Source organism: Artibeus jamaicensis, unplaced genomic scaffold (genome assembly GCF_021234435.1).
Source record: "Artibeus jamaicensis isolate MK-2021 breed Jamaican fruit bat unplaced genomic scaffold, CSHL_Jam_final contig_452, whole genome shotgun sequence".
Taxonomy (NCBI): Eukaryota; Metazoa; Chordata; class Mammalia; order Chiroptera; family Phyllostomidae; genus Artibeus; species Artibeus jamaicensis.
In genome coordinates this window covers 10,498,390-10,525,088 of record NW_026521837.1, presented here as the reverse complement: position 1 = coordinate 10,525,088, position 26,699 = coordinate 10,498,390, and the positions used below count along the sequence as shown (strand labels likewise).

General features: G+C 35.7%; 1 protein-coding gene across 1 annotated transcript in view; it reads right to left on the bottom strand.

Annotated features, from left to right (window-relative positions):
* GRID2 (glutamate ionotropic receptor delta type subunit 2) overlaps positions 1-26,699 on the bottom strand; it is a 1,451,106-nt gene that overhangs the window by 586,985 nt on the left and 837,422 nt on the right. The window contains exon 5 of the mRNA XM_037162687.2: positions 7,576-7,629. Within this exon, the coding sequence (XP_037018582.2) occupies positions 7,576-7,629 (54 nt within the window). The remainder of the gene's footprint in view (positions 1-7,575; positions 7,630-26,699) is intronic.

Below are 26,699 nucleotides of genomic sequence, written 5' to 3'. Positions count from 1 at the left end.
TCACTGGCCACCAAAATCTCTTTCGGGCAAAAAGCAGGTCATTTTTTAATTTTCTGTCACCAACTCACAAAGAAGAATTACATGGTTTCTTTCAACATTATTTTTAGCCTTAACGTTAACAAGAAATATTTCAAAATTAATTACTATTACTGTGCACTGTATTTAATTCCATAGTGTGCAGACATTTTCAATGAAGGCAATTAAAATTGTACCACTTTCTCATAATATTAACCAAATAGTGGTCTTTTTTTCTTTAGCAATACTAAGTCTTATCAAGCAGCATTATATCCTACCTGACTCCAGCCTTGATGAGCAACAGATCAGCACATTAGAAAAAAAACTTACATTTATGAGTGCCCATTCTATGTTAGGCAAAAAACTAACATAACTGTTATCTTATTTTCTGCTAAAAACAACAAGATTCGGGTACTGTTATTCTCACTGTATAAATAAAGAATATAGAGATTCCAAGCTCTTATTTCTTAATACTCTGTATTTAAAGTATTAATTTATAAATGTCATCAAACACGACACTATCAAAAGTCACTAATTACATAAGAAGTCCATATTTCTTTATAAAAATTATTTGGATCAATATTCATGAATGACAGCATTCGAAACTATAAAGATACATTATTTCTGCATGTAATAGCTTGATTACTCTGTAAATAATGACAAAGTCATTTATTATGAATCAAAGTCTTCAAGAGGACTATTTCAAACCCACAAAAAGAAAAAGGATGATTGCCTTTTATAGATTCCAGAAACTGGAGTTCTTAGGTGTCTAAGCAACTAGAGTATATCTGAGGAAGCATCAGTTTGAATTGAATATATTTTGTCTACTATTGTTTGAGAAAGAGAAAAGAAAGTAATTTTCTGGAAGGAAAAAAATCTGCCACTCTGAATGAAACTAACAGACAGTCTGTCTCAATAAATTCACTTGCAATTTTAGTTTTGACACATGATTTCAAAGATAGTTTGATAATGATATAAAACTTTATTAGGCAGCTCTTTTATATTTACAGAACTTTACTTCTGCATTTCAAAATGTGCATTTAGAAGTGGTAGATGTAATCTATATATGAACACTGAAAGCCAAGTGAATACTTGGCTTAGTGAATATCTACTAAGATATCCTTTTAAATGAAAAATTCATATGTAAACTTCTGCATTACAATATTAAGCTATTGTATAATCTATTAGAATCAATATTGTTCTAGTGCTCTGAACTTTAAAATGTTGAAACTATCTCATTTTTTAAGCATTCATGTGAAGAACCAGCTCACCACTGACCTTCCTGGGCTCCCAGCACCACCAAACGCATTCATGTCTATAAAATATGCGAAAAGATCCTGAGTTTTAAAGCATGTGAAGAAGCTGAATTTAAAAATTATGTGTCTTTTTAATATTCTTTATGTGAATAAGTATATTTATGAAAGAGAATTACTATTACAATAAAAATGGACAAGTATGTTTTTAGTGCACCTCATTTTTTTTCTGTTTTACTTTTCTAGGAGCAAGGCATACACTATTTCCCCCCCCAAAAAAACAATTTACATGGATAGTAAAACAATATTAAGAATCAAGTCGATATATCCAAGAAAATATTCCTGTTTACTTCTCTGTGTTCACTTAATACAGGGTGAACTCTGAACTGTGTAAGAGTGAAAGAAGAGGAAAGCTAAAGTTCCTGGTAGGAACACAACTCCACTCAGGAATGGCCACTTCCAGGGAACAAATCTTCCAGAAAAATTGGATCGCTCCTGAGTCTTTGTAAGATATCAGCTTTAGGTTTAAATCAATAGAATTTCAGGGAAGGGAAAACTCTCAAAATCCAAAGTATCCGATTCTAACATTATACACACACACACACACACACACACATACACACACTATTGGGTTGGCCAAACATTCGTTTCTTTTTTTCCGTAAGATGATTCTAGTAGCACTTAGTTGTCTTTAACTTCATCCAAAACAATTTTGTTAGATTATATTGTAACAGCTGTTACATCAGCATGTATTTTAAAAAAATTTTAAACCTATTGAATTTGGTGAATTTTTGTGAAGCCATTTTAATGTTAAAGATGGAATAAAATATGCAACAATTTTGACATATTATGCTTTGCTATTTCAAGAAAGGTAAAAACACAACTGAAACATGAAAAAAAAAGATTTGCGCCGTATACAGAGAAGGTGCTGTGAACCTTCTCTGTATATGTGTCAAAAGTTTCAGGCTGGAGATTTCTCACTAGATAATGCTTCATGGTCAGGTAGAGCAGTTGAAGTTGATAGCAGTCAAACTGAGGCATTGATTGAGAACATCAATGTTATACCATGCAGAAGATAGCCAACATACTCAAAATATCCAAATCATTAAAGTTATTGGTGAAATGAAAAATGTGTCTTTTAGTTTATGGAAAAAATTAAATGGGCTTTTTGGCCAACCCAATATTTCAGGAAGGAATCCCTCCTTTCTTTCCCATGCCTTTTGCCTCTTTTCATTAGCAGAGTTTCTGGTCCATAGTAGGCACCCAAGAAAATACTGAATGAATGAATGAATGGCAAGTTTTCACCCAACTATCTTCTAAAGATAGATACCTGAAATTTTAAGTCTAGACCCTGGGATGCTTTAATAACTTTAAAAATTCTGAATAGAGAAGCTTTTAATATTGACATTAAGCAGTATGCCTACTATGTGGTAAAGTTTGAAAAGATTATGTGTTTTGTTGTTGTTTTTGCTAATATGTTTATCTTCTTCATATTTTAGAAAAGATGATCCTTGGATGCCTCCATAAAATTTAACATTAGTGTGAAATAATTATATCAACACTATGTGGAAGTCTGGAACAAACCCAGCTGTAGGCTGTACAGCAGCAGGAAGGAGAGCAGAATGACAACTCTCTGCTTGAGAGATTAGTAGTGAGCAGTTCAATTAATCACTAAACTAGACAAAATGAAAAAACATCCATTAAATATACAAGCCTTTTAAATCTCAACAACAACTTTTCCTTAGCAGCAGAATTTAGTAGTGATTACCAGAGGATAGTGACTTAAACTATTTAAATAAGACGTCAGGGCATCAAAGATTAGGTTTAGCATTATCAGGGAATAGAAGGTGCCCATAGCATCGCACTTCTTGCAGCTCTAAAAAGTGTGTGCCCTTCTGTCTGGATTTCAAACTTTTGTAAAATGTAAAGTGCTAGGACATCTGCTCAGTACCCTGAAGGAATGACAGTACTTACATGGCAAAGCTGTTCTGAGCTGGATCCACTGATTGTAGGGGGAAGATAAATACCATTATCAACTACTAACATATGATTGATTATACCATATGAACTAGCACATGTATTGCAAATGAAAAAAATACATTGTTTTCAAATTTCTACACCAGTTTTTATCATGATCTACTATGCTGACTTTGATTTATAGTCTCTCTCTAAAAAATTATTGATGTAATGAGATTAAATAAATGTTTGCAACCCATTTTAAAATTAGCAGTAAAACAGCAGTTATACAAACCAAACTACACAGCATGTTTTCCATGTTCAATCAAAAGGGGCATCTGCACCCGGGCCAGGTGGATCAGTTGGAACATGGTCCCGCACAACAAAAAAGTTGTGGGTTCAGTTCACAGTCAGGGCATATACCTAGTTTGCGTGTTCAATCCCTGGTGGGGGAGGCAACCAATCAATGTTTCTCTCTCTCTCAAATCAATAAACACCCTCAGGTGAGGATTGAAAAATAAAAGATAAATATAAAAATGGGCATTTGCATATTGCTAAGGCTTATTGTTGTTCTTACTTTTAGAGTTTATTAGCTTCCTGGGAAATTTGAGAAATCTATGTTTTTTCTTTTATGGACACCGGGGTAAATTATGATTCATTCATTATAGATATGCATATAGAAGGCTGTAAATGAAGTAAAGGTAGTGAGAGTTGAGTTTTCTGAGGCATATTTCAAGGAGAATGAGGTAGCTGAATGAAATCATGTGGAAGTAGAAGTGCTGATGCAGATATACTGATGATTTGGGGTGGAGGGATAAAAACATGTTTAATCTCTGAGTTTTAACCTAGTATAGATAAAAATAATAACCTATATATACAATGTGAACTGTGAACATCAGGGTTTTCAAAAACTAGGTGGTATTGACCTGTCCAAAAGAAATGACACCACTACCCAAGTAGTAGTAATAGGGCTGTGGATAAAAAGAGATCAAGAAGTTCAGTAATGGTAAAGGAGAGGTACAAATAGTTATAACAGTAGAAAAACCAAGTATAAGGGTCCAGAGAAATAATTGAGGTCCTCTATACTGTCTTCTATACTTCTAACCTTCACTGAGTTATTTGCTGGTTAGATTACTTTGTTTATGTGGATGTTTTACTTGCAAAATAGTGGCTCAACTATGGAACATCAATTTAAAGACAGTATTTGCCCTCCTAAGATTTTATGTGATACAATTTAATGATAACTTTAACAAAATGAGCCATAATGTTTATGAAAGATATACTAAAATATAAACTGTTATTATTTTTCCATGATATTCATCATCAGTGAAATACATGCTAGTCTACTCAGTCAGACTTAATCTGTATAACATGGAGTGATTTCTTCCACGGTACAAACTGACACATAAGTAAGGGGTCAATGGATGACCACTGTTGTTCTGGGGAGCTTTGCACGGTTCACAGTTTTAAAACTCAGTGTAGTTTTAGAAATTCAATTGGACATAGAAGAAAATCATTAATTCAGGGTTCCCTTCTTCAAACTTATCAAAGAATAGAAGAGAATGGGGATTTCCATTTAATGATTATAAGTATTAACAGTCTATGTCTCTGAGGAGGCAATAACTCACTTTTTTTTCCTAGCCAATTCAACAGAAATGAACAAGTAAAATGACTCCAGGGTGTTTTACATTGGGAAATCAGTCATCTATTTCCCCATTAGAAGGTGAACTCAAGATTGTGACTGGAGAGGAGGAAGATAGGAAAATTCCTGGCCAAGTGGAATAAGGAAGCGAGGCCTAACAGTTTGGGCAACTTACAGCTACTTACACCCACCAACTTACAGCTGGTGAATCACAAGACCTTATCTGCCCTCACCAAGGACACTTGAGAGCTAAAGGGTTATACCTCTCTACCCAAATCAAAAAACATGAGCTTAAATCTCCCTGGTCTGGGAACTAGAAAACAGATACCCAGTTAATGTCATTTGTGCCAACTAAACTCAAGGACAGATGAAGTCAATGGAACAAATAACCAAAACCCTCTTAAAGCCAGACAGACCCAAGACAAAAGTAAACCAGTATAGTAGACCAAAGAATATTCCCCAAATCCTGTTTGTGCTCATTATGACACATCAGCATATTAAAAGGCACCTGGAAAGGTGATGAATATTCTGCAGAAACCCTCCCCTAAGATTTTCACTCACACACACACACACACACAAAAGATGAAAGCCCCCAGAACAAAGACTCACTGTGGGCTCACTCTATAGCACACCCATACCCCTTCCTGAGCATAAACTTTTTACGTCCTCCTCAACTCTAAGCCTCCCTTTCTCTCTGACTTTCCAGTGCGCTAACAGCAGCCTCACCTTGACTCATTCCTTTCCTGTAACATTTCTAGGGAGCCAAAGCAGAGCACCATGTAGGCTCTCTCCTGTTACTAAGTCCTTCCTTTGTTTCACTGTCCCCGTCTTCAGTAAAGGTACTTTCAAAATCGACTAGACTCAAGCTGTGAAATCTCTCCTGCGTGAAGTCAAGCACCGTTACTAGAGTCCAGCCTGAGGCAGATGGGCTCCAGGCTGGTCCCTGTCTGGTAACAAGGTAAAAACATGGACTTTGAAAGATTCTCTATTTTTTATAAAAATAGTATTCTAGAAATTAGTTAAATTAAGAAAACATCTTAGAATAAATGGCTCCTATAAGATTAAAGTTGAGGTAGCAGAAACTTCAAATATACAACCTAAAAGGAGAATTAATTTTAAAAAGCAAACAAGTTTCAGGCTGGAATAGATCATTTTAAATCTCATTATAACTACTTTATAGTTGTGTAATATTTGACAAACTTTTCAATTTCTTTGAACCTTAGATCTCTTGCAGAGAAATAGAAGTGAAAATATCTAATTTGAAAAGTTATCCTGCAAATTTGCTCAGTTTCCTTTCTCCTTTCCTCTGACCTGATATTTAGACATTCTAGATGGAAATTAAGAGGTATTAGAAAATTAGAAGTTATCACAATTTCATTGAAAAGCAGGCCTCTCACACGCATATCACCAGTGGGGATCTCACAAAAAATGGATCTTTATTTGAACTAAAAATACAATAATAAATCATAAAGTTTGGCCAACCAAAAACAGGCTTGTAAGATATTTCCAGTAATTTTTCATTGAGCTAAAAAGAATGATGGTATAGGAAAAACAACCTCAAACTAGAAATAATTTTTCTATGTAAAAATCATTTTTCTTTTTTCTATGTAAAATCATTTACTCTGTGAACTTCATTCCCTCAGTGCCTCATGAAGTGATATTTAATACTCAGCAAAATAATTTGTGAGAAAGTGATCTTTGAACTTGAATGTGCTATGCTCACTACTGCAGTTCCATTTACTGAGGTACTGTGTTAAGATTACTAAATATTATCTCATTTAATTTGTATTGTGAACTTGTAAAGTGAATGCTATTATAGTTGCTATACAAAGTGGAAAATCTGAAGAACGATGATTATATTACATACCCAAAACAATACAACTAACCAATGGGAGAGCCAGTATAGATCTGATCATGCTCACTGGAAAACCAGAATTCTTACTCAGAATGATATTTTCCCCTTGAAACCAAATTTATCATTCTATAGTTCAATAGTATCTAGTGATAAATAATAATTATTTTTATTCATAAGTAATAGATTTGATTGAATGCTACGTTTTGTTGAGGACAAATCCACATGATCTCATTATTTGCCCACGACTCATCTGTTCATTGTCCTTTAGGAATCTGACTGGCAGGTCATAATGGAAAACATATTTCATGAGGCTCTCATAGTGTAGTGTACTTTCAATCCTATGTATTGTCTTTATGAAAGTCAAAAACTTTCATGAGGATTTGACAAGTTGTTGAGTTTTAAAACAGTTGTATTCCTTTATGAAAAAAAATCTGTTCCTGTTTATTCACATTCATATGCTGAACTACTTAAGGGGAGGTGGATATAAAAAGTTCTAGAAACAACATTAAAATATAAATGGAATACAATCGCACCACTGGGAGAAATTCACTTTGCTTACAAAGAGGAACTGTACTTTTTATAAAAATGATCTTCCGAAGCAGGCAGTGTCTTCTAGCGGAAAAGGCTAAAAAATACTCAGTGGGGAAGATATTCTTCATTTATTTTATTCATACGAAGCCCTTTATAATTAAAAAAAACTGCTTATCCTATTTTTACTTAACAGAATCCACTCAGTGAGCTGAACATTTACTTTGTGTTCTGCAGTTGCTTAGAAATTCAAGGCCACAGGACATGCTGTGACTACACATGAAAAACAGGACCCAGAGCTGACAATAAGGCTTAGTTGGTTTTACCTCATTTATAATGATCCAGTGACAGTCGAAAGCAACCAAATTAGTCTCCACAACCTAGAACAGAAAACAAGCCAGCTATTAGTCAGTATTAATTATGGAAAATAAACCCAACTAAATGAATACACTGCAAAAGAAGAAGAAGAAGAATCACCTGTTGGACAGATCATTATGCAATTCAAGATGGAAAACTGTTAACAAAGCACTAAAGGCTCAAGCATCTGTGTTTGATGTGTAGAGAGGCATTACAGACTTCCTAGTTTTGAAAGTGTAATTCAGTTAAAGGCTAGGAAAACAGGTTTCAACTACAAAAATAATGTAATAATACCTTATAGTCATTTAACTAAGAGTGGAATTTGAATCACATTTCTTATTCCAAATAAACTTTGAGAGCATTCTATTATCCACCTAATAAGTATATAAGTACATATGCCTCTATAATCTAGTTTAACATTTTTATCTTCTAATACTTCCCTGTGTATATGCTTGCCATTGCCTTGATAAAGTAAACTGCTCTATTTCTGAAAGGCTTTGTGTATGTATTCTAAGAACATCCATTTGTTGAATTATCTGAATGTGAAGACCAAAAGTGATAAACATATTAGCATTGAGTTATGGTTGGATAATTTTAGTAGCTTTCAACTTTCTAATAACGTGATAAGAAATAAAACAGAAAGACACAGGGATGAGGACTCGGGGGGGGAGGAAATGGGAGGGAGGTGGGGAGCATGGGGCCGGGGGGCTGGGATGGGAGAAATAGACAGAAAACTGTACTTGAAAAATAACTGAATAGAATTTTTTTAAAAAGAAAAATAAAATTAAAAAAAAGAAATAAAACAAATGTTAAAGAAAAAACAAACAATATATTGGAAACAATGTTGGCTGACTAACTCTGGGTGAATTGATTCTACATGATCCTTGGCTTAGGCCAAAAAAGTAAGCCTCAAGTGTGTGTGTGTATGTGTGTATATTAAAGATAGTTTTTGTGTGGAAGTTTCCATTCCAGCCAATCTTATCATACATATTCTAAGACATGTTGTTATGATTCATACCATGGGGCATACAGGCATATAATGGACAAGACTTAACCTGTAAAACTTAATAAGTAAAAAGCTGTCTGGGGAAGGGCATTTATGAAATAAGTGTAAGGTAGGAGTTACAAAGGGAACTTATTGATAATTTGTCTAGATCAGAGAACTTATTTTTCACATTCTCCTTCTTGAACTGGCAGAGAAAAGCATGGGTGGTATAGCGTCTAGGTTCAATCTATCTCATCTAAGATCTGGATTCTACTAACTCAACCACCCTCCCTTGCTGAGAGTCAGCAGGAAATTATCTGCCCTTACTCATATCTTTGGTTTTCCTCATTAGTACTAAAATGTGAGATATTTACCAGTATACATTTGAAACAATGAAAAATATTAGCATATTATAGCATAAAAATAAATCCTTTATCATAATAGCACAGACCCTGCACCCCACTCTTTGGTGTGGTGTTGCTCCAATCCTGAAATAAACTTCTGTTCTGTGGAGACATTATTGCATTTTGGGCCAACTTGAGAGAATAATTTAGCCTATCTTACCTGATGTAACCTTTTGTTATTAATATCAGCTATGCAAGTTTTCTAATCTTGATAAATTTTAATAAATATACTCAGTAGAGAAATTTTAAATGATATGATTTCATAGAAGTGTGATTTCAAGCGAGTGCAATAGACGTTGGTCTTTTCATGATTAGAGAATTTTCAGGACTTTTTTTTCACATGTCCATTTTTTGGGGAGGAAGGAAAGCAAGTTATACTGGAAAGGTACTTAAACATGAAAAGTTAGATCTATTCTCCCTTCATTATATACCAAAGTATTCAGGTATACACCACTAAAACCCATGTGTTAGTGTGACACCATGTTTGTAAGAAGCTTTAAAATATTTTATTGCTATGTTGTACCCAGAAAGTTAATGTTTGTATTCATTATCTTAGGTACTATCCACCAAAAGAGAAATATAATTTTCTCATGCCTAGGTTAACACCTTCATGTGTAACCAGTGAGGTGGCATGAGCTCTCTGAATCTTCATAATAGAATGCTGCCAAAAGTGAGCGATGTGAAGATGCCACTAATTAAAAATGTAACTGACATATGCTATGAAAGGAGAATTTAGTAAAGGGTCATTCAAAAATGGCAGGGAGTTCAATAGCCTACACCTTGGAGACCCAGTAGGTTTTGAGTCCCTTCACTTATATGACTGATGTAGGTATAGGCATACATATACTTTCCTATACATATACACCTATGCCTGTATGAGTCATATGGTATACTACTGGTTATATGATATAAAGTGTAATGTTGGAAATACATATGTATATCAGAAATGTAAAATTACAGTAGAGTTAAGAGAAATGATATAAAAGAGTAATAATGTTTATTCTTTTCCCATAGCAAATTGATCTAATATAACAGACATTCTTAAGAGAGTTTTATTTACATAAAAAAATCTCAGCTACTTCTGTGGATAACAAAGATCAACTATGTGAATCCCAAATAAATACATCTATTAAGCTTTACATTTTTTAGTAATATCAACCCCTTTCCACTTAATATACTTCAGCCTAAGTAATGCTTTATTGAACTAGAGGTACTGGTAAATTGAAGAACTAAATTACTTTTGAATAGAGCATTAAAAAGTGACTATTATAAGACATCTAGATTTTTTTAAACCATATATTTACCTCCATAGTTATGTTAGAATTCAAACCAGGAAAATTGTTTCCTTTCTCCGTCCTCCTTCCCTAAGTAGCACATCTCATATGTCAGTGGAAGATATATTTGAAGCCAATGAAAGGGATTAAACAACTTGAATTTTTTGCCCAGTGGGAACCTATGTTATGTCTAAGCACATCATTGTTATAGTTGTTTGATCCCATTCCACGGATTCTTATAAAGGCTTAGCAAGTTAGTAAACAGCAATTGTACTTTTTAACCTAAATTTTTTAAGTAGTTGCTATGAAATACTGAAGGTCCTAAAGATAATATATATTTTATAATTATGATGATAAGAAACATTGCCCAAAACATCACATCTTGCTTGGGCTATTAAAAGAAAGCAGCAAGTCAGTATGGGAAAAAAACACAACTATCCAATAGGAATTCTAGTGTGTTTCGTTATCAAAATAACAGGAAGAAACAAAGCATGATTTTTTTCTTGGTAATTTGTTTATCTCTCCTATCTATTCCATGCTTTACTCTTATTCCATGGGTGTATATTAGTAATGAGTGATTAGTAACAGAGCGTGCTCATCCATGTGGAGGTGCTACCACACTGGCACTCAGTAATGTAGTTGCCACAAATGAGACTACCCACCTCCCAAGAAGCTGAACTTCCTTTAGGGGAACTGGCTAAACAGGAGGGAAAAATCAAGTCTTGTCAGAAAGACAAGCAATATGTAAAGACAGATCGTCAGTTGCTGGCAAGAAATTTTAGGACTTCTGAATCTCTAGAAAAGCCCAACAATTTGTCACCATGTCTTCCATCATTTGTTCTCAAATCTTTAGATTTGCTAAATAGAAGACAATTGGAAGCAAAAAAAAAAACCTGCCAAAGCATGTACTTCACGGGTAATGATTTGGAACAGTTCCTACAAGCAGAGGACAATTTAATTGGCTAAGCAATAAAGAACAACATGCTGTTCTTCACCCATCCTTATGGTTTAACTAGATTAAGCTTGGTCTCTTTGTAGCATGGACTAAATGTCATACATTTATGCACAGGTTTCCAGTGCTCTGTGCACCTGCAGCAGCAATGAAATCAGGAGTTTTCTTCCTCCCCCTACCCATTCCAAATTGCCAGGTGGAAACCTATGGGTGCAATGCCCGGGAAAGGACCTCAGGTCCTTATGAAGCATCTAGCCAGAGAAATAGTAAAAGCTACTCTTCTCCTCTCTCCTCATCTACTGTAATACTATATAACTTATGTCATAAGCATTTCTAAACTGTATTCTTCAGAAAACTACTTCTGCTAAAATTGGTGAGCATCCTGTAGCCAAATAGACTCAAAAATGCCAGGTTAATCAAAGTTAGGTAGATGTCATTGCTGTATTACTCTTTGAAACTCTAACAGGTTAATATCAATATCAAAATATAATTAATACAAGAGTGATACTAATATGAATTATTATTTCATTTATTATTTGGGGACATATTATTATCAGACTTATGTGCTGGAGCTCCAAAGTCAGACAGCCAGTGTCTCTATTTTCTTACAGTATGACTTTAAACAAGTAGCCAATCCTGTATGCCTCAGTTTCTTCATGTGTCATAGGGTTAATAAAAGCACCCGCATAAGAGAATCATAACAAAGAATGGATGCAGTAATGGCACTCTGTAAGTTCTCAATAAATGCCAACTCCTTATATTAACTAGTGTGCTTCATGGAACTCCGGGAGAACATACTTGAAATGTAGCATGTTCCAAATGGATTTGACCATGAAAACCATTTTTTCTCATTATAAATCTTATGGGATTGGTACTGCTTAGGAAATGTAGACTAGAATCGATGTTAACTTAGTCACATATTCCTAAAAGTTCTAAAATGTTAGTAAAGCACTGTGAAGAGTTTTATAATTTTAAAATCATGGTCTTACAATAATCCTACAGAGAGTGCAATTTTCCACAAAACATGAACAAATGTTTACTTACCATATTTTATGTAAAACCCAAATGCACATGTAATAGTTTTGACCAAATAGTGATAGTAGTTCTTCCTTTTAGTCTTTTTTCTTCCTTTCTAATGAAGCAAAACAAGTCAAAACAAGACAAAAACCACTATACTTTTCTCCAATAAAGTATAGAAAGGGAGTATATCCTGTATAAAGCTTATAATCTATAGATTTTAGCAAGAGATTTATGGATTTGCAGTAAAAACTCCACACCCACTTTCCTGGGTGTCATATATGACTAAACTGTAGGGTTCTGCTTTAAACAACAATAACAACAACCCAAATGAAATGCAGTGACAATAAAACACTCCAGCCCTCTTAAAGCGTAGTGAAGATCACGTGATTCCATCAATTGCTTTTTTGTTTGTTTATTTTGTTTAGTGTCCTTTGTTTTGCTTTTCCTCACTAGAACTGAAGCCACAGTACAAGGGGAGAGAGGAGTTTTGTGTAGATTCCACTTTTTTTTTTTTTTTTTAATTGATTTTATTTATTTATCTTTAGAGGGGAAGGGAAGGAGAGAGGGAGAAACATCAATGTAGGGTTGCCTTTTGTGCATCCCCTGCTGGGAACTGGCCTGCAGGGAATCGGCCTGCAACCCTGGCATGTGCCCTGACTGGGAATCGAACCACGATAGTCTGGCTCGCAGGCCCGCGCTCAATCCACTGAGCTACACCAGCCAGGGCTTAGATTCCACTTTTAAATCCCAAGTACATCCAGCAGATGGCCTCAGTAATCCCTCACGCTGATATTAGGCAGCCTGGGCATATTCTGAAACAACTGTCTTGCTGCATTCCCCTCAAACTCAGCATGGATCCCCAACTCTCTTCTGTTCTTATACAAGCAGGCACTATCTGCCATCCCACTCTGTGCTTTTTTGCTTTAGAATCTGTGCTCTAATCTACCAGCTGGAAAACCACAAATACACTTTCATCCAAATCCTCTCACCATTACTGCCAAAGTTATTTCATAAACGGATGTGCTAGAATTATTGTTACTGCTGTGCAGTTGGGTCTTCCCACACCCCCTGAGAGATGGATATGTGCCACCACTGAGAACTGGCCAACAATATGCAACCTGCTGCTCTGCTTCTTAATGCGGAAAGATGGGCACTAATGTAGGCAAAGAGACTGCGCTCATTCTAGGGCATAGAGCAACACTCCTGTGTTCTACATTAGTATTGAATGGAGATTGAACAGTGATTACAAGTGAATTTAAGATTTCAATACTTTGCCTGAAGAGGATATAAATAAAGTTTTAACAATTATTTTTAGTGCAGGGAACCACTCTGTTACTGCTTTAATTCTTCCAGAGTTTCTGCTTGTATTGGGGTTATTTTAAATGTCTTATGTAGTGATTAAAGGTACCTTATCCCAAAACAATTACAAAAATTAGTGTTTCTGGAAGGATCACTCATCCCTGGCTTTGCCTGTTTTTCATGTTCTAATATGTTAACTTTCTTGCACAGCTGGGTATTGTATTAAAGTATTTATTTTATTTACTTTTTCATGGCTAAATAACACTTGGTAGAGTAAATTAATTCTTAAGAATTAAGACAAACAAATGAATATAAGCTCTTACTTGGAGTTTGATCAGAACTTAAAATCACGATTTGGGGGCACACTGGCACTTAGTTGCTAAGATTTACGAAATAATGCTTTCTTGTTAAATTAAAGCAAATAAAGGGAAGGAAAAACCCTTTTCTTATAATGAAGTCTACTGATCACATCAAAATGCAACATAGAGACCGTTCGCCCTTGTGAACTTTCATGTCTTTGCTTTGTGCCTTTTGATGTCTTCTCTGTCCTCTCTCCTTGGCAAAGTGTTCCTCAAAATTTAAAGACTGAAGCAAATGTCAAGCCTTCTACCTCCTTAATCCAGGCAGTATGGTCCAAAATCGTATGCTCATCTAACACAGCAAGGTAACTTTTATTCCAGCCTTAATTAAACTGGGTTAGTTATGTAACTGGCTGAGGGCCATGTTGGTTTTCTCTCCCCTTATTTCCTCTGCTATAGCTGCACTGGCTTCCTTGTTGGTCCCCCAGCACCCACCTTTGCCCTTACTTTGCTTTCTGAATTGCTCTTCCACCCAGGACGTTCACAGAGCCCCTCCTTCATTCCATTTAGGTCTCTGCATAAATGCCGCTTTATCAGGCATGACTTCTGTGACCACCTGTCCTTGCTCCCCTCATGCACACATCCACATCACACACACACACACACACACACACTTACTGTTTCTTTCTGTGCAGTAGTATACAAGCTTCACAGAAAAATTACATTTTTAATTACTCTTCTGTAACCTTAAAATAATCAGTGACATATAGTAAAATTTGTCACTGAGTGTCAGTAAAGTTTGTTGCTGGGCACAGGCAGATTTTCCCTAAATGTTTGTTTGTAGAAAAAGTTAACTATGTAGCCCTAACAAATATTTGTACATCTGTGTACATCCCTCCTTCACCAAGGACTAAACCATGTAATAAACATGAATTGAAAGAAGTCATCAGATGGACTTTAATTTTTAAAATGTAAATAAACAACCAGAAAATAACTCCATTACATGTTCCCAATTGAGGAAATCTCGATTATTTATGTGCTAATAAGTATAGTAGTAGCATATTCAAGATCTTCAAAGTCAAACAGCTCAGAATTTGGAGGCCCTGTGATATTGTAGAAAGAACGTATTTTTTTACAGTAACCAGGCTTAGGCTCAAATGCCAGCTCTATTGCCAGTCAGGTCCACTGCTCACTCTGCATCTCAGTCCCTGATTATCTGACCAGTGCTTCCTTCACAGGTGTATAGTGAGAACTAAGTGATGGATGTATCTAAAGCACCTTTAACATTACAAGTGTTCAAAAATGCTCATCCCTCTTCTCTACCTGTTTCTCCTCTTCACTCAATCTGTGGCAGTATCTTTTGACAGTGCTCATAAATGACTATGAACACATTGGTTCAAATCAATAAATATGTTATTGAATGCTATTTATAGTATATCAATAACATAATGAGCTAATATTTATTGAGTACTCACTATGTGCTTTTATATATATACAACTTATTTAATGCTCACAATATCCATTTGATATGAGTACTACATTTATATCTACCTTGTATGTAAAAAAACTGAAGTAACACCCAAATCACAAAGCCTGGGATGTAAACTAGAATCAATAACTCATAAAGATCCTTCCTGCATAATGTTTTCATAGCCCCTTTTCTCCAAGTTTCATGAACTATTTTGCTTCCTTCATAATTAAAATAATTACAGTTAAACAAGATATTGTAGAGCATGGTGTAGTATATGCTGGAATTTTGTGCATTTGAATTCTATTATGTAAATTATTTGTATCTACTATGTACCTCTGAGAGAGAGAGAGAGAAAGAGAGAGAGAGAGAATGAATTTGGAAGAATCTGAGAAATGCAGGTGTCATCTACCATTCTATTCTACGTCCATTAGTTTTGAGTGGTGTTAGAAAAATGTGCTTTTTCTTTTATAGTGAGTCTTAGTTCTCACATTCTTTGCAGAATGTGAGCAACTTGCCATACACACACATACACAGAAGGTACAGCACATATAACACCACTTTTGTATTACAAAATCTTTTATTACAAAATCATAAGCATGTAATTCTATAACAGAACAGTATCACACTCAAGTACACCACATGACATGTAAAGTGAAATGTTCAAATTAAAACTATAAATTATTACACCCATATTATTATCCTACCAACTATACTCAAGCAGGTGTTACTTCTGCCAGACCCTGTGTGTGTATGAATGTGTGTATACATACACACACACAGAGTACACAAATGATGCTTAACCAGAGGAAGAGTTTTCTCTTCCTGCTTTCTCATCAAAACAAATCTTTTGTCACTACAGGACAAAGGGGCAAAAGCTTTTGCAGAGAAAATAGACAACCAGCCTTGGGTATTTTAGCAATAAGAAAATTAGTGTATAGTTTCTACACTTAATTAATCAGTTTACTAAAGTTATTTTTATAACTTGGCCATATTCTGGGTTATCAATAGCTTGTCACTGATGAAACCACTATAAAAGTTGATTATTACTCATTAAAAGACACTTCTAGTTCAATGTTTCTGTTTATCCTGGGCTTTTCCAATATTTCATGGGAACTCTGCTCTTTAGAATGTTGGTACTGGTATAAAATGTTGATAATTCTAGAATCAAAACGCTTCACACAAGAAAAGTATTCAAAAGTCTTTTTAGTTTTTACACACGAAGTACACAAAGGAAAAAATAAAGAAATGCAAAATGTGAACTTCCCCGGTCAGATTCTTAAGGTCATTGTGTTGGTCCTTCTGAAGGTATTCAAGCTCATGGAAAGTATAATCCTTGAACTTTTCGTAGAATCAAAGCAAAACCATCAGACTTTCTGGAGTTCCTAGTTGTTGTTTTTTTCATAGATTCTTCTATAAAAACTATACCTTGTGGCTTACTATAAAAAATGTTTCAATGGTGGTGGACTTAACAGCATGGACACTTTCCAGGATTCCAAGCAGTTGACTCTCCCATCTGTGCTATTTTACTATAGTAAAATACAACCCTCATTTTTCTTACCACTGACAAATCACCTTATGGTGTCAGAACTGTGTTTAGTAACAAAATGCCAGTTGAAACTGAGGTACCAACTGGTAACTACGCAAACAAAATGCCATTTATAGAACAGAATTCAGAGTCTGACAAACGAACCTGTGCTATGATCCCATAATGTCAGAACACTGAGAATTATCCGACCTGTGTTAGAGTTTTCTTTTATCTTAAACCTCTTGATATTTTTTAAATCTTAAAAGGATGTTTTTATTTACATGTGTGCTTATCTGTCAGTGTTTATAACTTGTATAAGATGACTAGAGTTACTACCCTGAATGCCTTATAATGCACTGCCCCACCTGTCTTACAAACAGATCACAAAACTATGCTTTAGTGCCACTGAAAAAATCATACCTTCAGACCTTTTCTGCATACTTAATTCTATCCAGCAATTCTTCTTTCTACCTGTACATGTCGTCAGTTTTGCTCCCCTCCCCTATTTTCCTGGGCAATATCCCACCTGCTCCACAGCCCGTTCTACTAACGAACTCCACAGGCAATTTTGTTTCCTGTTTAAACAAATAATGAATAAAGATGAACAGGAAGAAATGGTTTCAAGCCCTCAAATTACTGCCCCACTAAAATGAGAAGCAAAGGAATAGAAAATCCTTGTTTGAATAATATTAACTAACATGATGGGCGTATTACCCATGAGAAGCAATGGTAAACATTTCAGTGACTTCCCTTATTTAGGTCTCATAATAACCCTTGGAAGGTAGTTGTTATTATGTTCCTACTTTATAAATGAATACTCATCTTTTTAACTACATTCCTCCCCTCTGTTCACAGTAAAAGAGGCTCTCTACCTCCAAAAGGGAACTAATCGTATCAACAGAACCCTGGGTCCTTTTCTTCCTTCCTCCTTAGGAAGTCTGCAGCATCAGCTATCTGTGGACCCCTGTGCTTTTCACTTCTCTCCATTTACTTCCTATTGGACTCCACATTCCCTTCCACCTAACGGGATCGCTCCACCCACTGTTAAAATCTTCTCCAATATTGCCTGCAATTGCTTCCTCTTTTTTTGCACCTTCTCTTCACATCTTAATCATTCTGGCTTCTGTCCACACTTCCCCTTCCCTCCTCTGCATTTGGCTGGCCTCTAAATGGTTTTCAGGACTTCCATGAGGTATAACTATCATCATCACCTCTAAGAAGTCTTCTATGATTACTAACTATATTCTCTCCCACCATAAATTCCTATTATTAATGTAGATATATACCACTGTCACTGAACATACCTAATTATATTTTAATTATCTTTTTTGTCTACATTATCCACTACGCAAAAAGCTTCATGAGGCAGGGATGGCGTTTTATCTTTTTTTCTATTCCCAATAACACACTTTGGACATGACGCCATAATAGACATTACATAAGTATTGCAAACTTGGATGATAATTATTGTGCTGAAACTTAACTTTGCCCTGTAGCCCCTCAGCTCATGTGAAATGCCCTGAAGCTGCAGGTAAAAACAGTTTCCAGCATATTGACTTATTCCACCTCAAGAGCTTGTGTCTTTTATCTTCTCCTCCTGAGAACTTGGTCCAGCTTCTTCGGCCACAGGCAAACACAACCAGGAAGTGGGTGCATGATAGCATTACTGGTATGTTAGCATCACCTCAGTCAGTGAGGGGGAAGATGTAGATAAATGCTCGTTTCCTTCTTCTTCATTGGGGTGATTCTTAGATATATTCCACAGTTTCCCAGAAGGTTCCTGGCAGCACTGGGGCCCTTTTGCCAACACTTGCAATACATTATTGGTAACACATTACTGACTGAATTTTCTCTTTGCTTTTTCTCATGCTCATCACTTCCTCACTTGTGCTTTTTGGGACCATCTCCCTAATAAGTCATCTGCCCCCAAGTCTTTGACTCAGCATCAGTACCAATAACTCAAGGCTGGAGTCAGCCTTCCTACGTACTTGCTACACATGAATAGAAAATAGTTCCTCTAGTTAAAATGAAGGAATTCTTGAGAATGTTCACAAGAAAGTAAAACTAGGCACAATCTGTTGGTAGGAGTTGTTTTCCTATAATAAACTGGTGAGGCACTTTTATAATCACAAAACTTTGAAGTCACTGTGTACAGCGTATCTGAGGATATTTTGCTTTGCTGATTGCCAACTTTAGCACCCATTAGCATCACCAGGATGGCTTCTTTAATGCAGATTTCTGGGCCCACTCTAATTGTTTCTGAGTTTGACAGTCTGTTGTGGAGTCTGAACTTTGTCTTTCCAATGAGCTCCCAGTTGGTGCCGACGTTGCCTATTGGGTGAATCATTTTGAGATCACTGCTTTACAAAAAGTCCCATTCAGAGAGAGAGTGTGAAGACCTGGCATTGATTCCATATCCAACCAATTCATTTATCAAATCCACTTAACTTTCTAAAAAATTAAATCTATTGAGTGACATTTGTTAAAATTGTATAGGTTTCAAGTGTACAGTTCTATGATGCATCAATGGTAATATAGCATTCTGAGCCCATCACCCAAAGTGAAATCTCCTCTGTCACCATATATTTGATCCCTTTACCCTTTCCTACCCTCAACCCCCTTCCCTCTGGCCACCACTATAACTGTTGTCTGCATCTACGAGTTTGTGTTTGTTTGTACTTCTGCTCATTTGTTCCTTTCAGTTTTATACCCCAACAATATATGAACTTCTAATGTTCATTGCAGCCTTATTCATGGTGGCCAAGGCATGAGAACAACTGGAGCGTCCTTGCCTTCAACCTTTATGAGTACCTGAAATACACTGGCCACAATGCTAGGACTGGAGTCACCTCGTTGAACATGGCAGATTTCTTCTTTAGCTCAAATGAACTTTCAGACTAGCTCCATTGGATGCTTATTAGGAATATGAAAAGTGTAAGTGTACCTGCCAATGCACCTGTAATATTCCAGCCAAAATAATGAAGGACACATACCTTTACATAGGAGAAAAGGCAAAAAGCCTGTTTTAAAAAGAATATAGCCATTTTAAGTCCATTGTTTAAACATAGCTTCTCATTTGAAGTAAAATTCTTTATACACATTAAAATGCTGCTATTTGTACTCCATCATTGTTATAATTATTTTGGCCATGCAATTTTACCCAAATTATTTTGACCACGCAATTTTCCTTTTGGAGTGATGGGTTATTGTTTATAAGAATCATTTTGAATTTGGGAGGATTGGTAAACATTAACATTACTTTGATTTTGCTACCATGTTTCTTTCTTTTTTTCTTTTTTCATCCCCAATGATAAGGTTAGCATATGAGTACAGGCTGCCAACTAGATCTCGAAATACACCATTGGATTTGCTTGTTCTTTAGTTTTTATGTCAACCCTGGGTTCAACTGTATAAATCAGTCTTCTAAGTTATTAAATAAATGTGTTAAGGCTTGTTTTATCTAACTCCTGGAAACTAAGTGGAAAGAGAAAGAATATTCCGAGGATTACTATATGTATTTCTGCTTTTTGGTAATTTTTTTGAGAGTTAATTTTTATTAGGAATTACAGAATGGGATCAAGATGTATTCTGTCACGAGAGTTGATGTGATGACTGCTATGTGGGACACCTGTGGTTCCTAATTCATGGAGTGACCTGGAGATATGTGGCAGAAGGTTCTTGGTCCATTTTAAGAATTACGTGCTGACTTTGAACCCCCCATAGGTTTCACAGTTTACTTAAATACTTCACACTGCTTCAAAAGGTAGTTTCATATTTATCCTAATTTCACCATTTACTCAGGTCAGAATGTAAGGTCTTTTGAAAGTATGATGGCAAAGCAGTCTCTATTAGACAACAATCCCTTTGGCTCCCTCAGACCTGAAGAGATGCACTAAACACTTTCTGAGGTCACCTATTTTCCCTTCTGGAGAAATTTGAAGACAGTCATGGTGCAGACTCATTGACAAGCTTCTAAAGGCTTCTTTCTCAGATGGTTTGATGACAGAGTATTAGAAGACTTTAAGAGTATTCAGATAGTACCTATTGTTGTGAGAATTAAGGACAAGGACATAGTTGAAGTAAATATTATTCTCTCATTTGGTCATCACAATTGCTGAAATGCAGTGATCTGATTATCATTTGTTTGATTATTTTGTTTTGTTCCTTTTCCTTTGCAGACTCACTGGTATAACAGAGCTACATTAAGTCCTTTTTGTTAAGGCAATGGCTGTTCCAATTTATAGAAATCAACAGTGGCTTTTGAAATGTAATTTAATAAAACATAGAAATCTATATTAAATTTGAAAAATATCAAGTGTATAAACAAACCATCTCCAAAAAGACACTAGAGTGTATTTCTGTTGTTTTAATAAAAGCAAGCAGATGTGCTAGACTATTTCCTTCCTTAAAACATTTTATTTTGAGGGTCAAATTATGATACAAATAAAGAGAATTAAACTCTCAAGACCTCTAAAATACGTAAGTTTAAAATGTAACACAAAACCTAGTTGCAGAGCCAATTTGACAAGTTTGAGTTTTGGTCATTGTAAATATGCTCATCCAAAGAGGGCACCAAAAATCAGCCCCGAGACTGGTGTCATTCTCATAGTCCAAGGAATAAAACATATCGCTATGAGGCATGGAATTTGGTCCTATTGTAGGCTTTCCCTCCCATTAATAATTTCCATAAGCTACTGCATTTCAATAGCCAGTGACGGGAATATTTGCACAGGTGTTAAAGATTGTCAATAAGTGAGGATATTTAAAATTTCCAAATACATTTATTATCTAAACATAATGACAATGCTATGTATGCTAGCTATATTTTATTTTTAGTAACCAAATCAGAAAGAAAAATAAACATTTAAAGCAGGGCAATAAGATTTTAGTCAAAACTTTTTCATAAAGATTATACAGAGAGATATATAATTTTTCTTTAAGATATTATCTGTATAGCCTGGCTGGTGTAGCTCAGTGGATTGAGCACGGGCCTGTAAAGCAAAGGATTGTGGTTTGATTCCCAGTCAAGGCACATGCCTGGGTTGCAGGCCAGTTCCCGCCAGGGGACACACAAGAGGCAACCATACATTGATATTTCTCTCCCTCTCTCCTTCCCTTCCCTTCTCAAGATAAATACATAAAATATTTTTAAAAGATATTATCTGTATATATAACCAGCAGATATATGGTTGATTTGGTGAAGTATTGAACAAAATGTGAAATGACTCAGGGTAAATGCACATATTGAATGAAGTCAGGGATTCCCTGGAACCAGAAAAAAATGCTTAATTTACATTAATTTTTACATTTACATTAATTTTTACATAACATTTTACAAAAATGTTTACATTAATTTACATTAATGATAACACTGAATAAGGATTTAGTTATAAATGTGTTAAAACTATACTTGGAGGGAAGGGTAAATTTTTTGAGATAATATATATAAGCTAAATTCTCATCTCTCATATTAATTTATCGATTGATTATATCAATATCTAAAAAGTTAGGGGAAAGCAGTATAAATATATAATTTTAAATATTTTTAAAATATCAGAAGTAGCTAAAGCAAAACAAAAATTGAAGGTTTCCTTTATAGAGTGGGAAGAAAGAATAGGGAGAAGTGAGGAAGCAACTCTTGTTCACTATTAGTTTTATAAATGCTTTAAAAAATATTCATTGTGCCCTGGCTGGTGTAGCTCAGTAGGTTGAGTGCAGGCTGTGAACCAAACAAAGGGTTGGCGGTTTGATTCCCAGTCAGGGCACATGCCTGGGTTGCAGTCCAGGTCCCCAGTAGGGGGCACATGAGAGGCAACCACACATTGATGCTTCTCTCCCTCTCTTTCTCCCTCCCTTCTCTCCTCTCTCTAAAAATAATAAAACCTTTAAAAAAATTTACTGAGTACATGCAAAACTTCTATAAAAATAACACTTATCTTCAAAAATTGTTTTATAGTCTTTGACTACATAATTATAAACAGCAACTGTTCTTTGTAACAGTTGGTGGAAGGAAACTAAGCAAAATATTTTCTAAGTAATTTTTGTTAAAATTTGCCCCCAAATCACAGTAAAGTGTAATTAATACCTGCAGCTTTAAAGCCTGTTATGTTTTCAAAGTACTGTACTTCATTTATGTTTACATTCCAGAGCTTGACCACATCCCTCATATTATGAAAGTAAAGCATTACCATCTCCTCTGTTGCTGATGTTGTCATGCATCCTCAGATTAAAACATCCATCTAAGTGTCCACAGTCAATTACAACTGTGATATCCTACAGAGAATGTTTATTATTTTCTTGGTCCTTTTATTACTGCTTTGGGAACAATGACATTCCCCATAGTAGATCAAAGATCTCTGGGGAATGACTACTCTATCATAAGAGATCTGTTTGAAATTCACAGCTACCAAATGACAAAAATATTCCTTAGCACAGAGAGGACTTTAATAAGAGAGTAAAACAAAGGCTCTTTTGGAAGTACTCCTTGAAATGTCCTTCTACCTCTATATGGGGACTTTGATTTAAAATACAGAGGCAGATAAAAATCTACTGAAGTTAATAGGATAGACCAATCAAGTGCTTCTTTTCTTCAGACATGCTTTACTTATAATGATTATCTATGGATACTGCCTTAATGCTAAATTGAATCAAAATGGGATTGCTCAAGGTAAAACTGTGTTCTCTGGCACACTGAAATATATACAAACATGTCCCTGGGACACTTGATATTTCTAGGAATTAGTTCAGCTTTAGGGACTTGAGAAATTTGTGCAAAGGTACCTGTGAGATTTTCCTTGAGAGATAATACAGCTAAAGTGAATGAATCTTGTTGACTGCACAGGAGAAGAGCAGAATTATCATATCACATGAGGAAACATACTGCATACTCAAAGTTAAAGCCAAAAAAGTAAGGGCCTCAAGCCAGCAAATACACTACTTAAATGAAGCTTATTGGGTGCTGTTCTTCAATATCCTTTGTTAAAGTTTGTGCTTTAATGAATAGATAGAGTGAGGCAAAGCCACTGTATATCATTTATTGGGCACCTAAAATGTGCTGAACTGATTCTATCATTCCGTTGGAACTTGCCTTTCTCATTCCTGTCTAGGCATTTCTGTTTAACAGTAACTCCCATCTGGAATACTTTTAATCTTTTTTTTCTCATATCTAAACCATGACACTTCCTTCTTTCAGTGAACATTTACTGGGAAGTCCTTACTTCCCCACCCACATTTAGTGATCCTTTTCTAATCTCTCCTAGCAAGTAACATAATACATCATGCACTTAGGCACTTGCTGTATAAATCTGCAAGTTACTGTGTATGCCTTGTAGGAGAGAGAAGTGAGAGAAGTGGGACAATGGAAAACACATGAACTGATTTGACCTTTAAATTTCACCTCTATCACTATTTCTTGTCTGATGAATTTGAACAAATTCTCAGTATCTCTCAGACCAATGTGTTGTTATTTGTAAACTGGGAATAATGTCAACTTCCCTGAGTGGCTACATGGATTAACTGATACAGTTTATGTCTCCTGCCCTGCTCAGCACCAGGCACATGACAGTATGAAACAAATGTTTGGTCCCTTTCCTCTCCTTTTAATTCCTGGATAAATTATAAATCCTGGAGGACAGAGAATTGCCTTACTTTACCCGTACCCAGTTCAGTGTCTGGCAGTGATTGACTACCTGGTGGACACTTACTAAGTACTTTTAGAATGAGTGCATCAGCAGGGCACTGTGAGGGAGCCCTGATGGGCCCTCCATTGTGTGCTCTCTGCAGATGCGGGGACTCTTAGATGTCTTAGAACAAATGCATCACAAGGGAAACATCTATTGAGAGAGCGCCAGCACTCATTTTTCAGTATTGAGGAACGTGTGTTTGTATCTTTAAACAGGGACCACAAAATTATTATTTTTGATCTAATACATTGTTTGGTATGATGTTCCATTTATAACCTCAACAGACACATATCACAGGGAAAACAAAACTGTACCTGAAATGCGCAAACACTTTGCAAGGTCAGAGATTCTCCTTTATAATTCTCCCCAAATGGAGCATCTCATTACCCAGTTTTCTTATTGGTTATTGAATATCTGTGGAAATTGAGATATCGTGAATATATGCAGCTATATCTCAGGAAACTAGTGTTCAGATTTTCAACATTCTTATTTTCTTAATTTCTCATGTCAGTTTAATTCTGCTCAATGGAACAGGAGAACCCATAAAATGTAGCCAATTCTTGGGGCTAGTGCAATACTCCTCAAACTTGAGCTGCATAAAAATTATCTGGAGGGCTGAGGGTATGTGAATTGCAAGGCTCCACCCCAAGAGTGACTCTGTAGAGCTGTGAAGGGGTCCAATCATTTGCATTTTTAACACTTTCCCAGGTGCTGCTGATTCAGAGACTACATTTGACACCCACTGTAATAAAAAAAAAAAGGAAAAATATAAAAACTTTTCTCTCTAGAGACAGTTAGAGTTTATAGTTAATGTTGGCACCATGCTGGAGCTTCTGATAATTCAAATATTTGAAGATCCAGAATACTCAGACTAGAGTAAACTTGAAAAACACCCCTGGAATATTTTAAAAACTGATTTGACTTCTGATGATTTAGCATTAGCTTCAAACTCTCATCTCTACATAAGTGCAGAGAAAGTTAAATGTGAGACTAATTAATAGTTGTCTAGATGACTATTTGTTAATTGCCTTCTTCTAATTTGATTGGTTATACATTTGAATTGATAATGCAGTCTATTTTAAGAATAATAGAATAGTTTGTGTCAGTAAGAACCTTTTCCCATGTAAAAAATCACACATTTAGAGTTTTAAATTAGTTTTTTTCAAAAATGCTTTGGGTGTGCTATAGAGGCACAACATCACTAGATATTTTCAGGGGGGGAAAGCTGTTAAAGTAAGTTCAATTAAAAATAGATTTTGACAATTTAAGAGAAACCTAACTAAACCTACATGAGATGGTTTAATGAATCTCAATTTTTTAAAGAACATACATTAGATATCAGGTACACTACATTTTAAATATTAAAAACTTAAAGCTCATTTGAACTTGAATAGAAATTGATTTACCATTCAAATTCTAAACTGACAAACCATTAGACTTGAGGCCAAGTTGGAAGTGTAGGTAGATAAACTTTGCCTCCTTGCACAACCAAAAGAAGGACAACAAATTTAAAAACAAAAAATAACAAGAACTGCCAGAAAATCAAATTATATGGAAGTCCAACAACCAGGAAGTTAAAGAAGAAACATTCATCTAGACCGGTAGGAGGGGTGGAGTGGGGCAGCTGGGCAGAGAGGACTCTGAGGAAGGCAGTGGCTAGAGGACCAGGGTGGTTGAGGGGCAGCTGGCAGACTGGGTGGTCCCATATTTGTATGCAAATAAACCAGGAGGAACAAATAGAAAGTGGGACACACCACACGACCCAGGGTTCCAGTGTGATCTGTCTCAAAACCACTGACCAGAAACACCTGTGGGGGCTGAGGCAGCAAGAGAAACTCCCAGCCTCACAGGAAAATTCACTGAAAAGATCCACAGGGTCCTAGAACATACACAAACCCACCCACCTGGAAATCAGCACCAGAAGGGCCCGATTTGCTTGTGGGTAGCAGGGGAAGTGACTGACAGCTGACTGGGAGGCAAGCAAGTGGCATTGTTCCCTCTCAGACCCCTCCTCCACATGCAGTGCCACAACACAGCACAATGGGTTGCCCAGACCTGTCAAATACTTAAGGCTCTGCCCCTTTCTACATAATAAGTGCACCAAGACAAAAAAAAAAATATGGCCCAAATGAGAGAACAGATCAAAGCACCAGAAAAATTACAACTAAGCAATGAAGGGATA